This window comes from Suncus etruscus, chromosome 1 (assembly GCF_024139225.1).
Source record: "Suncus etruscus isolate mSunEtr1 chromosome 1, mSunEtr1.pri.cur, whole genome shotgun sequence".
Classification (NCBI taxonomy): Eukaryota; Metazoa; Chordata; class Mammalia; order Eulipotyphla; family Soricidae; genus Suncus; species Suncus etruscus.
The window spans coordinates 72399874-72416015 of NC_064848.1; the positions used below are offsets into that span (position 1 = coordinate 72399874).

The 16142-nt window shown below is 42.3% G+C and overlaps 2 protein-coding genes across 2 annotated transcripts in view; one reads left to right on the forward strand and one right to left on the reverse strand.

Annotated features, from left to right (window-relative positions):
* Nucleotides 1-4869, reverse strand: part of ERP44 (endoplasmic reticulum protein 44) — a 91541-nt gene extending 86672 nt beyond the window's left edge. Inside the window, 1 exon segment of the mRNA XM_049770262.1 lies at nucleotides 4624-4869. Coding sequence (XP_049626219.1) covers nucleotides 4624-4680 — 57 coding nt within the window. The 5' untranslated portion in view covers nucleotides 4681-4869.
* A 276-nt stretch (nucleotides 4870-5145) lies between these two features.
* INVS (inversin) overlaps nucleotides 5146-16142 on the forward strand; it is a 162985-nt gene continuing 151988 nt past the window's right edge. Inside the window, exons 1-2 of the mRNA XM_049770024.1 lie at nucleotides 5146-5276; nucleotides 9294-9423. Of these exons, the coding sequence (XP_049625981.1) occupies nucleotides 9318-9423 (106 nt within the window). The 5' untranslated portion in view covers nucleotides 5146-5276; nucleotides 9294-9317. The remainder of the gene's footprint in view (nucleotides 5277-9293; nucleotides 9424-16142) is intronic.

Consider the following 16142-nt stretch of genomic DNA (forward strand, 5'->3'; position numbering starts at 1 on the left):
AACTGCTAAGAGAGCATAGGGAGGAGAAAGAAAGAAACAGAGTGGAGAGGAAGAAGAGAAAAACAAATGAGAAATACCACAAAGGTCAAGGAAATTCAGATACATCGGTGGTGTTAAGGAATGACAGAGTTTAATATTCAAACCAGAGTCAACAACACTGAAATCATGAGACCCAAACTTTAACAACTAAACTTAAAAGGTACCTGTCAGGATGGCAAGGTGGAGTAGAGTGAAAGGGTTTGGGAAGGAATCTGATGACATAGGTGGTGGGAAATTAACACCTGTGGTGACATCAGTACTAGAATATTGCACATTTAAAATTCCACTATGAATAACTTTAAAAATTACAGTGCTTTAATAAAAAAAGAAAACTGCTAAAAATAATTTAAGAAAAATCAATGCTCTCAATACTGAATAAACACATTTCAAAGGTAAGCAAAAAAAAAAAGAGCTAATTGAATATCAATTCTTTCATTAGGAATGATAAATGTTCCCATAACTCATCCTATTATCTGCCATGTAATGATTTTCAAAAAATGAAATAAAAAGATGATGCCAAGATAAATCTGATCAGGTGTTGCCTCTTATACAAGCACAACTGGAAAGCCATTTCCTAACACAAATAGTAGACACATAAAGCTTCAGCAGAGAATAACTGTCATCTCCCATAATAAAATATCCAGAAAATATGAATAGTTATGGAGCACAGATTACATTCAGAACTAAAGCTGTAATCAAATTTCTTTTTTTTTTTTTTTTTTTTTGGTTTTTGGGCCACACCTGGCGATGCTCAGGGGTTACTCCTGGCTGTCTGCTCAGAAATAGCTCCTGGCAGGCACTCACGGGGGACCATATGGGACATCGGGATTCGAACCAAACACCTTTGGTCCTGGATCAGCTGCTTGCAAGGCAAAAGCCACTGTGCTATCTCTCCGGGCCCAAAGCTGTAATCAAATTTCTAAGAGATCAACTCAAACCATGACAGAAACAATATACAATATCAGGAGAATTATGACTTCATTTCACTTGCCAGACTATTTAAATTCTTCTTAATGGTTTATCTAAAATCAGAGGAACTACCTCACTTTATTCAGAACATCTTGTAATTTGAATAGCTTAAAAATAACTTAAAGGTATGGGATATTTCTTAAGGAAAACTTGAAAAAAAAAACTCATTCTCCAAGACCCTGGCTTTACATATCTATACATATATAAACGTTTATTTATATATGTGCACATACAGAATTATAATTATACATACATGTGCTGAGAATTATATACCATCTGGTACTGGAAATCAAATGCAATGTTCCTGCACACAAAGCTTTCACTTTAGCAATATGAACTATCTTCTCATATCTTCTTTGCTGTTTATTTGGGAAAATACACTGGGGTGTTCAAGGGCTACGTCTAGCTACCTGTGCTCAGGACTCACTTCTGATGGTACTGGGGATGGAATGGAACCCTTTACATGTGCTGAGCCCACTGAACTCTCTCTCCAACCCTAGGGGATGCTATACTATAAAAAATATTATGGTCACATCTAGATAGGACCTTGGATACTGAATGGCTGAGCCTGGGGAGGAATAAACGTGAAGTATAAAGAAGTTGGATGCAAAAGGTAGAAAATACATTAGAGGGGCCGGAGAGATAGCATGGAAGTATGGCATTTGTCTTTCATGCAGAAGGATGGTGGTTCGAGTCCTGGCATCCCATGTGGTCCCCTGTGCCTACCAGGGGTGATTTCTGAGCATAGAGCCAGGAGTAACCCCTGAGTGCTGCCAGATGTGACCCTAAACTCAAAACTCCCCCCCCCCAAAATACATTAGAGAAGATATAAGGACAAAAGTGGTTTACTGAGTCAGCTGGTTCCAAGAACATAATTCCAAATAGGTAAGCAACTCAAATTGTGATTTAGACATGTCCTATAAATATTTGCTAATATATGATTATTAAAAATAACTTGGTAAGCACCATGTTCAAATTATATCTTGTTTAACTTGTAATTCTGGTTTATTAAGCTTCTTGAGCTATACTTCCCAGTCCATTATTATTCTTTACTAGAACCCTTTAAATATCTTCTAAGAAGTTCCTCTACATTAGATAAACAATAAATATTAGATTCTTGGATTATTAAGAAAAAAATTTTATGCTTTTAGGATTTGAGATTTTTCTATGAAAGTACAAGATATTTTGTTATGTTCTAGGGCTACCCCAACCCAGTGATGCTCAGGTCTTACCCCTGACTTTATGCTCAGGATCACTCCTGGAAGTGCTGAGGGGGCCATCTGGGGTGCAGGGGATCAAACCCAGTTGGCTGGGTACAAGCAAAGTACCCTAGCCACTCTTGCCTCAAAAGTACTAGCTATTTAAAACAAACTTTCTTCTTCTTCTTCCTCTTCTTTTTTTTTTTTTTTCCCTTGGTTTTTGGGTCACACCCGACAGCGCTCAAGGGTGACTCCTGGTTCTACACTCAGAAATCGCTCCTGGCAGGCTTGCGGGACCATAAGGGATGCCGGGATTCAAACACCACCCTTCTGCATGTAAGGCAAACGCCCTACCTCCATGCTATCTCTCCGGTCCCAACTTTTTTCTTCTTAAACGTAGCCAAAACCTAAGTACACTATTCCAGGAAAGTGCATCTAATGCTGTGTGTTCTATTCAGTATTTCAATTTTTCCCCAATATTTTAATTTGTATTTTTCAGTAACAAAAATAATTTCAGGCAGACAATTCATAATTCAAGCCGTTTTACATATAAGTAAAAAAAAAATAACAGTATCTTGTACTCTTTTTGTGCGGGGGGAGGGCGAGTGTGAACACCTACCAGTACTCAGAACTCCTGGTTCTGCACATAGGGACCACTCCTGATCTTTTCCAGAAGGGAAAAGCAAATTATATAATAAAATTACTACTTTTCTTTATACAGATGTCATTTGATGAGACTGTATAATTTTAAGTGCAATAAAAAACGTTATAATTTAATTTTATCGTGTTTACATGTACGTTTTAATGCTCAAAAGACTTTTCACATCCTCTATTTTTTTTAAAGTACTTTTCCTCTGAAAAACCAAAGTACCACAAATGGCTTTTACAAATACTTGCAAATTACAAAAGGAGGAAGAAGAGAGGTGAGGGCTAGGAGAACATGGGACAGAAGTAGAGTTGGAGGGGGGGAGGTAAAGAGAGGAGGGGGAGAGAAAGGGAAGGAGGGGGTAAGGAGAGAAAGAGAGAGAGAAACTATCCCAATCATAAAAACCTGCACAGGCTCAGTGGTCCTCAAACTATGGCCCGCGGGCCACATACTGTATTTGTATCTGTTTTGTTTCTTCATTGCAAAATAAGATATATGCAGTGTGCATAAGAATTCGTTCATAAGTTTTGTTTTTACTATAGTCAGACCATCCAATGGTCTGAGGGACAGTGAACTGGCCCCCTGTTTAAAAAGTTTGAGGACCCCTGTATGATACGGTTGGAATAATTATTTTAAGTCAAGAAACCCAGCAGTTCTTCCTGGAAACATCTCGAAGGCTTAAAGTGAATTACTTAATAATGATTCTTAAAACTGTGAAGTGGTTTTGATTTAACAGGGCTCAATGGAGAGCTGGACATTTGGAAAACTCTGCCACCGTCAAAGCAACTACAGTCTCATCCAACTATCTCCCAACGAGGAGTGATTCTTGCTTCTTTACTGCCAGAGGGCATGAGCACTTAATTCAACCTGATGCCAGCCCAGAGTTCACACAGGTTGCACACTCAAGATGCTCAAGAGCAGAAGGACCCAGGAGGCGGGGCAGGAGGGCCAGACACACGGTCCCTGGTCCCTTTACATAAGATGGGCTGGCGCTGGGCTTGGTGCGGGAGCTTAAGGCAGAAAGCAGCCTGGCCCACATCCCGGCCACTTAAGACGCCTGCTGCAATTTAGAGAGAGGGTGCACAGCAGTCCTAAGCGGAGGCTTCCAGGAAAGTGCATCCTTCACCACCACCACCACCACCCCCATCCAGCCTTCTTCGCACCCCCACTCTCTCTCCAGGACAGGGAGCCGGACTCCAGTTCCGGGTTTGCAGCCAATCGCATCGAGCCACAACACCGGGCTCTGCGGACCCGAGCACCGCTCGCCCGGGCCAGGAGGGGGGCCAGCCTCGCACGAGCCCGGCCACGGTCCGCCTTCCCCGCCTCCTCCCGAGAGGGCCTGGGATCCCGAATCCGAATGCACACGGACGCCAGGTCCGAGCATCTTCCAGACTGCACAAGCAACCCGGTGTTGAGCAGACAGAGTTCCCATCCCGGCCCCGACTCTCCCCCACTTCTCTCCCCCCAAAATACCTACCCACCCGATCTGCTTCAGGCTCGGGCTTCACTGGGTTTGCTCCCTCCTCCCTCCGCTTCGCCACCACCTCCAGACCAGGCTTCTCAGGCCTCAACACAACCCGGGCCTGGGAAAGAGGGCTTTGAGCGATGCCCCCAGCCACGGAGAAGATGCATGCATTCATTTCCCCGCCACCGGGGCCAGGAAAAGGAGAAGGAGGCAAGCGGGCTGCAAGCACCGCGGCATCCCACCCGGCCACGGCGAGAGGCCCCCGTGCATCCTTCCCGGAGTCCGTCTGTCATTCCTTCACTCACCAGGAGCAGCAGGGAGCATCTGAGGTCGGGTAAGGAGAGGAAGGCGGCGGGATTCATGGTGACGCCGGCGGCCGCGGCAAGGACCAGCGTGGGCGGCTGGGACTGACCGGGTCAGGGTCGGGTGAAGGAAGGAAAAGGGCTGGGCTGGGCTCCGGGTGCCGACGGTCGGCAGCGGAGGCTCCTCCCGGCTGTGGCACCTCGTCCTCTCGACCCGGAGCTCCAGCGGCGAACACCGGTACAACTTCCAGAGAGGGCCTCTCAGCCCTCACTTCCGGGTCCGGCCCCTCCGGGTGCACGCCGGGAAATGTAGTCCCGCGCCTCCCCCGGACGGACACGTTCTGGGCCGATTAAAACTCCATTTCCCAGCATCCTCTCGGTTCGGGTTCGCCAAAGTCCTCTCTGCGCGAGGCCCTCTGGGTTAAATAAGGCGGAGGGCGACTCGCTTTAAGAGCCCGGGGGGACTACAATTCCCAGAGGACTGCGCTGCTCAAGCTCCGATCGGCCTTGCGAGGGGGCTGCTAGGCACGTTTCAGCCCTTTTGGGGGTGGTCGCCCTGCCGGATGTAGGGTCCTCACTCACCTGGCGGGAGGGGCGGCTCAGTGGGGGTGCCTCCTGGGGCCGCCCCCGGGACGTGAGTCCTGGAGGAGGCGAGGGTGAGTAGGAGAGGAGAGGAGAGGAGGGGACTGGCAGGGGAGGCTCGCATCGATCCCTTCTGCCCTTGCTCCTGCTGGCCACACTCGGAGCCCTCCTGGCCTGGCCTTCCCGCCTGCTGCCTCTTCTATTTGCACTACTAATTCCTGCCTTGGGGAGGGAGGGAAGGCTGGGGGATGGAAGGGGAAATAAAAACTCGAAGCAACCCGAATAGTCACTTCTCTGGGCCTCCTGGAATGAGGCGGTGACCCCTAATCCAGAATTGTGTCTATGTGCGCTCCGGTTCTGGCCTGGGAAGTTGTCTATGGAAAAAGTTCAATGAGCAAAAGACGCCCCGAATGTCGGTGGCTCACTCATCCCGGATTAATTACGAAATCAGCCACGAAGTTGAAGATAACAACCCGGCTCCCATGAGCTCTATCTAGCACCTCTTCGATCAGCAAGCTGCTTGCATAGGCACTACTACTAAAGTACCCCCTTTCTGTCCTTTTGGGGTTCTTCCTACTGCCCGCCACTTTCCGTCTGGAATGACCTTACCCACCTTTTCTCTTAACTGCATCTCGAAAACGTCGCCAACTCTGGAATCTTTCCAGACCGCCAACCTTCAGTCACAATGCCTCTGCCTTTTCTTGACCACAGCGCCTCTGGTTTTTGCACCGTTAGAATTATTAGCGCCTTTATTATTACAGGAGCTTGTTTTGTAATTAAGGATGATGATACCTTTGCCTTTTATTAGCACTTGGCAATTAATAAAGTGGCTTTTGTTTTTAATCTATAAAGATTTTTTAACAAAATAAAATAGTGCTAAAGGTATATATTTGAGAATAAACAAAAGGAAGGAAGGAAGAGAACCAAAGAATGAAAGAAAAAAGAGCCCTAATTGCTTTTCCTAGGATGACCAAATTAGTGGTTAGCCAGGACTGCTAATTAGATCTTTCCCTGTTTAGCTTGCTTATCTGGGTGGTATACTGCTTCCACTTAACAGAAGAGATGGGGGAAGGGAGGTTTTCTGATTAAAAGACAGAGACTTATAAACCCATTTCTCCTAGAAGTTAAACTTTGATCCTGCTCACCCTTTGGACTTAGCATTCAGCTTGTAACTTTTCAGTCAACATTTACTCAACACTGGTGGTAACTACCTATTCTAAATGCTAAGGATTGGGGTATAGTATGTAAAAATTCATATAACTGCTGGCAAATTTTTAGTGTTTTTCAAAGGGTGTGAAGAGATTTTTTTCATGACTCGTGTGACTTATCACTAAGAATCTGAAATGGCACATATTAGAGCTGAGAACAGTGCCGAGATCCTATTTGGCACTCCACCAGATAAACATGGTGTATCTTTTTAATTTTTCATAGTTACAGAAAACTAGAGAGCTCAAATAGGCTAAGGGCATACTGCTTATTAACAGAACTGGGCCTCGTGCCCAAGGACAGTTACTCCTGATCTGTACTGCCATCTCTACCCTCCCTTTGTAGCTTCTTTCAAGCAACTTTAATATAACTCTAAGAAAATGTTTTTTCTGACATAACAGACATGCTTGGCAGTGACTGTAGTTTCTCACAACACTGATTTTTTTTCAAGCATGTCAAATTGTCAGTAAAATAGAGAACTGACCTTTGCCAAAATTAAGAAAATACTTCTAGGGGCCAGAGAGATAGCATGGAGGTAAGGCATTTACCTTTCATGCAGAAGGTCATCGGTTCGAATCCCGGCATCCCATATGGTCCCCCGTGCCTGCCAGGAGCAATTTCTGAGCCTGGAGCCAGGAAAAACCCCTGAGCACTGCCAAGTGTGACCCACAAAAAAAAAAAAAAAAGAAAATACTTCTAGGTCAGAGAGAGAACTCAAAAGGTAGAGCTCTCATGCTTTACATGAGGTAGGCCCAGGTTCCATTGGGCACTGCACGATCCTCCCAATACCACTGGGAGAAAGACCTAGCACATTTGGGCATTGGTGCCCTATCTCTCTCACACACACATTCACACATACTTTCAATTTAAGGCAGAAATTGGGCCAATAATTCTTGACATTACCACATAAGGGCTGGCTCAGGAATTATAATGAATTTATTTTGTGGAGCCACAATGTCCTGTAGATTGAACATGATAACTCGGCTAATGGACACAGTGAACTACAATGCTCACCAGTCGCCAACAACTGTTAGCTGTGGGTTATTTATCTTTCTTCAGTGTTATTTATCTTTAACCATCTTCATGGTTCAATTCACCATGATCCCATGAGTCTCTGTTTCTTAGGCTTGTTAACTCCCTGGTCTTTGTAGGCTGGCAACACTGCACCTTAGATGGAGTAATGGATCATCTTAAATTCAGGAAAGAAACTTAAGATCACAGATGCTGATACCCTCTTTTTTGATACTTGAATTCTTCCTGCTGCCTGTGTTTCTGACTATCCAGACTCTGCTTTTAACACTCCTTTGTATTTTGGATCACACCTGGCAGCACTCAGGTTACTCCTTGCTCTGTACTCAGAAATCACTCCTAGTAGGCTTGAGGGCACTATATGGGATGCCAGGGGTCAAACTCAGATTGTCCACATGCAAGGCAATTGACCTACCCACAGTGTTATCACTCTGGCCCCACTGCTTTTAACTTATGTAATCTGTTCTGTTGAGCCATATCTAGAGGGTTCTAGCATACTAGTCAAAACAAAAATTTCCCTAATGAAATAAGATTACTCTCACTGATATTATGACATTCCAAATAAGATCCTAAGATCAAATCCTATATTATATGCTAATTATACTTTCCTACTGAGTACAAAGAACAGACAAAGACCCAAAAACAAAAAACTAGAAGATTTCTTCAATAGTAGTAGAGACGGGGCTGGAGAGATAGCATGGAGGTAGAGCATTTGCCTTGCATGCAGAAGGACGGTGGTTCGAATTCCAGCATCCCATATGGTCCCCCGAGCCTGCCAGGAGCGATTTCTGAGTGTAGAGCCAGGAGTAACCCCTGAGCGCTGCTGGGTATGACCCAAAAGCAACAACAACAAAAAAAATAGTAGAGACCTATCAGGACTGATGGGTTGGTGCTAGTGATGCTTAGGACTATACCCAATAGAACTATGAAAGATGCAGATGAGAAACATGCAGTTTAGGGGATCCAACTCAGGGCCTACCACTTGTAAAGCATGTGCTCTGCCCTTTTGCTTTATTTCCCCAGCACAAAACTCACTCTTTTTGTGGTTATAGGAGAAAGAACTTGGTCATTTTGTCTCTTAATTTTGTCTTAACAATTTGACGCACATCACAATCATTTTGTGATTATCCAGCTTACATTCAATATCAATTCTAATGTATAGGATTACATGGAATCTAATTCCTGTATTAATTTAGAGACCTCTGTGGTTTTTGAGCCCTGTTTTTTTTTGGGGGGGGGGGTCATACCCAGCCGCACTTAGAGTTTACTCCTGGCTCTTATGCTCAGAAATTGCCCCTGGCAGGCACGGGGGACCATATGGGATGCTGGGATTCAAACCACTGTCCTTCTGCATGAAAGGCAAACGCCTTACCTCCATGCTATCTCTCCGGCCCCGAAGCCCTGTTCTTAATGCTAGCTGTTCAGTCCTTCAGTTCCCTCTGTTAACCACTGAGAAAGGTCTCAGAAGTTTATCCAACCCTGTCAATTTCAGATGAGCATCTTGTGAAAGGGGTTTGCCTAATAGCAAGTATAAGACATTACAGTTTGGCAACTCTAGGATGAGGATCATAGTGTTATTTATTTGCATTTTGGGTCACACTTGACTCCTGGCTTGGCACTCCTGGTGATACATGGGAGACCACATGGGATGCTGGGGATCAAACCTGGTTTGCCTGCATGCAGGGCAAGCACTCTACCTATTGTACTATCACTCCAACCCTAACAATTGTAGTGTTTTTTTAAATCCTAATTAATATTTCTGTTAAGCCAAAATTATAACACAACCACTTAGAACTGATGAGGAAGGTTTCAGAAATAATTCCCACATGTCCTTACCATTTGCACCATTGCTTAAGGTTGCCGCCGATGGTGAGAAGACTATGAATAAGTCTGAAAACTTGTTCTTGACTGGTTCTTCATTAGCATCACAAGTTCATGCTGCTGCTATCAATGGCGATAAGGGAATTCTTCATAAACTCATTATAGGTAAGCCAATCCCTTAAACACACAGACTTTACAAGTAATGCTCTATCTGGAAGAAGTTTATTTTTGCTTTGATTTACAATGTAGCTACATATTTTACTGTATTGTTTAACCTTCTGTGTACTGTTCAGGGTACCTAAGGACCATTCACAACCACACTGGACCAACCAGGTTTGATGAAAGTGTGCCAATATTAGAGTAATACTGTGTCTGGGATGTCCAGGACTATATACCCTCTAGTGATGGGACAGGGCCCTGTGATGCTGGGATTGAGCTGCTTTGAACCGCTCTGTACACTTCCCTGAGCCCTGGGCTATCTCCTTGGCTCTTTTCTCTTACGTGTTTGGAGGGAGGGCCATCCATGCCCAGTGGGGCTCAGAGCTTGCCTTGCATAATATATGGCAGTCAAATGCCAAGCATGTGTACTAACTCGGGAGCTCTCTGTGGCATCTCTCTTAACACATTTTAATAGAGATTGCATATTTTATTTTGTTCTAAGACATGTATATGACAATATATTTTGAAACTGAAAAAATTTGGATTAGGTTAAGTAAAAAGTATTCAAATAAGTTCCGTGTATTTGGTATTACATATGGAGATGTACTCTAAGATGTTAAGAGAAATCTCTGTTATATCAGAGACCTGGAATGAAATAAGGAACAAAATTATTAATGTCTAATATCTAACCATACTAATAAAGTTACAAATAATTTAAATTCTAATTATTTGAAATGGATTACTGTTTTATTATTTATTCAATTAATTGAAATTGATTCACTGTTCTCTCTAAAACATTTATATTTAAGAGGGCCTAAGTAGAAATTCTAGAAGGCATAAATAAAGAAAAAAGAGGAGAGACAATATTTAAAAATTTTCCAGAATTGTAAAAAGCACAGACTGACATATTCACAATCCATTCATTCCAAAAGGAATCAGTAGAGATATGTATTATTTGTAATTTTTGTACAACTCAGTGGTAAGTGACATGGTTGAAAAATCACATTAGAGGGCTGAAGTGATAGCACAGCAGTAGGTCATTTACCTTGCACACTTACAAGCTAGGTTGGGCTGGACTTCAATCCCCTGCATCCCATGTAGTCCCCTGAGCCTGCCAGGAACGATTTCTGAACATAGAGCCAAGTGTAACCCCAGAGTGCCACCAGGTGTGGCCCAAATCCCCCCCATCAAAAAATAAGACAAAAATATCATTAGGCCTAGTCTCCTTAGTGTCTTGAACTTTTCTTTCTTTTCTCTATGCATTTGTCCCCACTCTGCTTTTTTACTTTCTTCCTCTGTTTCTTCTCTACTAAAAGCTCCTGCTCAACTTTAAAAACAAAATAATCTCACCTTATTCTCTGTGATCTTACCGTATCTTCTCTAAGACATTATCCTCACACTTCTCTGTAGCTTATATACATGGTTACTCCCTGGATCTGGACATTTTCCACCACCTCAGAATCATTCAGGCATTCTGTTATTCAACAAAATCTTTTATTTCCTGGGTCAGAGAGATAGATATTTCACATATAGGAGACTAAGCTTTGATCCCCAGTATATCCTGGTTCCTGAAGCAACCTCCAAGTACTACATTGGAAGTAGCCCTAAATCACTGCCAGGTGTGACCCCACCCAAAACAAAAATAAAGTTTACATACTCATATAAACAATAGGCTTTCAGTTTTACAATTTCTTCTCCAGTTTTATTATCATTCTCTGTCTTTACCTTTCTCCCTACACAGCCTCAATTCTATGGTTTGTTACTTGAAAAAAAAAATAACTCTCCTTTATCTTCACTTCTATTGCAATCTCAACTCTAGATGGACCTAATCCACCTATCTCCATCAATAATTGAGTAACTGTCTTAACCTGATGGAAGTTCAGTAGCTCCCAGAACTGTTGATTATCCATTTAGGCACTCTGCTTTCTACTCATCATTATCATTTTTCAGCAGTGAGCATTCATACTTTTTAGTCTGCTAGAAATTCTCACTGCCAGTTCTTCCTTGCTCTAGTCTCAACTAATGCTTTATGCTTACTATAGAAAATAAGAACATTCATTTTATTGTATATAAATTGTATATTATATACATTGTATATAATCTGCTTGTCTATGGGCATATTGTATACAAACCTACTTATATATTCATCTATTGTCTTCTCTTGGAGAGAGAAAAGAGAGGAGAAAGAGGAGAGAGAGAAGAAAAATGTCTGTCTGTCATAGAGGCAGTTGGGAAAGCAAGGTCACTATTGAAGGGATGGGTAGGAAATATGCACTGGTGAGGGGATGGATGTTGGACATTGTATGACTGAAAATCAATAAAGAACAACTTTGTAACTGTGTATCTCAATGGTACAATTAAAATTTTGATTTTATAAAAGGTCATTTCTGGGGCCAGAGTGGTGGCGCAGCGGTAGGGCATTTGCCTTGCTCATGCTAATCTAGGAGGGACTACGTTTCAATCCCCTGGTGTCCCATATGGTCACCCAAGCCAGAAGCAATTTCTGAGCACATAGCCAGGAGTAACCCCTGAGCGTCACCAGGTGTGGCCCAAATACCAAAAGAAAAATAAAAGGTCATTTCTTCTCAAATACTCTATATTCCCTCACTTCATTAATCCTCAGAGACTTTGTTTCATTTTCCTTTAACCTCTGATTATAGCATGGAGGTAGAGCGTTTGCCTTGCATGCAGAAAGATGGTGGTTCGAATCCCGGCATCCCATATGTTCCCCCGTGCCTGCCAGGAGCGATTTCTGAGTGGACCCCTGAGCTCTGCCGGTTGTGACCCCTCCAAAACAAAAACAAACAAAAAATCTCTGATTACTATATTTTCAACCTTCTATTTTCTGTTTTTGAATATGCTCAGCAATTGAGCATGTTCCATATTCTCTTTTATTTAAAATTTTCTCCTTCAGGGGACAGAGAGATAGTACACCATTTGCATTGCAAGCAGCCAATCCAGATTCAATCCCTGACATCCCATATGGTTGGTCCCCCTCACAGTGCAAAAATGATTCCTGAGTGCATAGCCAGGAGTAATCCCTGAATACTGCTGGGTGTGGTCTCACAACAAAACAAACATTCTTCTTCATATTCCTCTAGTCATTCTTGCATTTTCTAATATTCCTTTTTAATATACTTGTACAGAATCAAAATTGTCACAGAAGTGACGTAATAAGGTAACACATTTGTTCATTCTTGTAATAGTACAAAGGCAAGTGACTAAACTAGGGTATGTAGACATTTCTTCTTCACAAGTAATCCAAAAATATGTCTAAAACTTGACTGTGTCATTTTTTTGTTTGTTTCATTTTTTTGGCCACACCCAGTAGTGCTCAGGGCTTACTCCTAACTCTGTGCTCTGAGTCAAATGCAGTTGGCCACATCCAACATAAGAGGAATACCCATTTATTGTTCTATCTCTGATCTCTCTGTCATTTTTAGCATGTGGCTTCAGTCTGTGAATCAGATATAGGTAAGTTCTTTGTAGCCATATCCCAAACTGGAGAAAAGGTGAGGAAATTCCAGGAAAATTATGTATCCTTCAGGAGGTGGACTTACAGATAAATCTATAACAAAAGACACACATATGACCAAAAAAAGGCAAGAAAATGTCCATTCTTAGGACCAGAGCAATAGTACAATAGGCAGGCTGTTTGCCTTGCAGGCAGCTCCTGAGTTCAATCCCCAGAATCCCATAGGTTCCCATAGCACCACCAGGAATAATTACTGAACTCAGAGCCAGGAGTAACCAATATGGGGCTGGAAAGATAAGACAGGGGTTAAGGTGCTTATCTTGCATGTGACTAGCTCACATTTAATCTCTAGTATCCCATCTGATCCTTGAGCACGGAATATAAGGTTCAGAGTCAATTAGAGACCACACAATTGAAACAAAGCAAAGCAATGCTTCATTTCCATCTACCAGCACGCCTCTTGCAGAAGGCGACCCACCTATGGGCTACAAGCAAGTTATGTAGGGTTTTGCACAAAAGGCTACTTCATTCTATTTTCCTTGAAACTGATTGGCTAATGTCTAGGAGACTTTCCACAGTTCCTGCTATCTTAGCTCTAACAAGATATCTTGCTAAGGACAGGTCTCCTGGGGTGGTGTTTATGATTTTAAAAAGCCTTGAGAGCCATGAGAAATCTGTGTGTGTGTGTGTGTGTGTGTGTGTGTGTGTGTGTGTGTGTGTGAGATAGAGAGAGAGAGTGAAAGAGAGAGAGAGATGATTTTTGCCAAAGGATACTTAGCTTTGTTAGCCTTAAATCACCAAAATGAGTCCCCTCTGCTCTAGGCTCCACAAGAACTGGGAGTAAGCCCTGAGATACTAGCTGTGGCCAAAAACATTGAAAAAAAAAGAACCACCCAGATATTTTTACTTTTTTAAACTTGATTGATTGATTGGTTTTGGGTCCACACTCAGCAACGCTCAGTGGTTACTCCTGGCTCTGCACACAGAAATAGCCCCTGGCAGGCTGGGGGACCAGATAGGGGATGACAGGAATCAGATCGGCAGCATGCAAGCAAACATCCTACCACTATGCTATCTCTCCGGCCCCAAAATACCCAGATTTCTTACTTTTAAGTTTATATAAAAATAAGTACATAAAACTAATAAAGCAAGAATTCCTGTAACAGGATATTATCTGGTCCAGAAGTTCCTAATGAAGACTATCTTCTCCTTTGGAATACTTTACTTACTCTAAAAGCATCATGATATATTGTAGTTTGCCACTTTTTGAGCTTTTTTTACTTTAGCTAAACGTTTTTAATTTGCTTGTACTGGAAATTATAAAAGCAGTAATGTTGCCTTCCTGCTCAAAACTCTTTAATTGCTTCCTATTGTACTTGGAATAAAATTTAAAAGGTCTCATTGTACCTCTTTCCATTTCCAATCTTTCCAACCCCTCTTCCTAGAAAGACTTGATTCCCATCAGTTCTGCAACCCTAACAAGCTCTTTCCCATGTCAAGGCTTGTGCCTAAATTGCTGTTCTTCCCATTTACTGTCTGACTTCCTCTTACTCATCCTTCAGATCTCAGCTTTGTGTTTGCTTCTTCACAGAGTTTTGCTCTGATCATCCAATCTCAGATCAATCTTTCTTTTGAGTTCTCTCCTAGAACTCTATGATTTTTCCTTTGGGAAGGTGGTTCAGACTGTAACAGGCATATTTTATATGTGATTTTTTTCATGTCTTTCTCCTACATAAGCCTTTATGAATGTAGACTTGGGTGTGTTTAATTAATCACTATAGCCACAAAATCCAGCAGTTCTTGGCACCTACTAAGCACATAAGAAATCTTTGCTGAACAAATGGATAAATGTTAAAAGTTACTGTTTTTAAGTATCTTCCTGCCAAGGAGTCTAATCATCTTGAGAGTCAAGACTAAATATGAATGTGGTGAAAAGATAAACAGTTCAGGATTTATTTTCATTGGAATTATTTGTGTGACAACAAGGGACTCCTCAGTGGGGCTTGGGGTAAAAGGGTCTACTCTTGGCAGTTCTCCAACCATATAATAGGACTGACAGTTTGGGATTCTGGTCTAGCAATTCCTGGAAGTATTTCAGTCATACAGGGCTGACTGTTTGGGGTTCTGGCCCAATGGTACTAAGAGTGAGAAGAGCTACCCTGGCAGGCCATAAGACAACATCAGGCAGTGCAGGGGAAATGGACCACACCTGGGGAAAGAGGATAAGATCTGTTGTGGACTAAGGATCTCTATCATGCAAGACTGTGCTCCACCCTTTGAGCTGTCTCTGGCTCTCCATTGGAAACTTTTACAAGTCAGAATACCTTGAGGAAAATATAGTTCATAAAATTCATTCTTGGAACTGGTGACATAGTATATCAGATAAGATGCTTGCCATGTATGGACTGACTAGGGTTCAGTCCTCAGAAGCAGCATATGATTTCCTGAGCCCTTCCATGTGACCCACAAAACAAAATTTTAATATTACAGCTGTCTGGAGGCTTGGGGAGGTAGAAATTGTATAGTAGGGGCCGGGCGGTGGCGCTGGAGGTAAGGTGCCTGCCTCGCCTGCGCTAGCCTAGGACGGACCGCGGTTCGATCCCCCGGCGTCCCATATGGTCCCCCAAGAAGCCAGGAGCAACTTCTGAGCGCATAGCCAGGAGTAACCCCTGAGCGTCACAGGGTGTGGCCCAAAAACCAAAAAAAAAAAAAAAAAAAAAAAAAAAAAAAAAAAAAAGAAATTGTATAGTAGGTAAAGCACTTGCCTTGCATGCAGATGACCACAGTTCCATCCTCCATTGACACCCCAAGAGTGATTACCAAGCCCTGAACATCATTAGGTGTGGCCCAACAAAAAAAAAATAACCACCTACAATTTCAATCATATAAATAATGTGTTACATAATTAAACTTGGACTATTTCTATGATTTTATACTCCAGAGGAAAAAATTTCTTAAAAAAGAAATTAGAATATGTAATACTGATAGAGCTAATAAATTTATTATATAAACTTGTTTTCTTATTTACTATCTTCATCAAGAAAGCCTTGCTATTGTTTTTGTTCATAATACTGTCATTTTTCTGGGCAGAGACAGTAAGTAATACCTTTGCTCTGTGGTGCTTCCTAAAATGTGTATATTTCTACTAAAATAATAATTTTTTCATCTTAGGCTTCCATGTATCCTTTATATTCTTTTATGTAACACATGTTTGAAGATCTCTAAATAGATGCTGTTTCTCTTTCTAAAC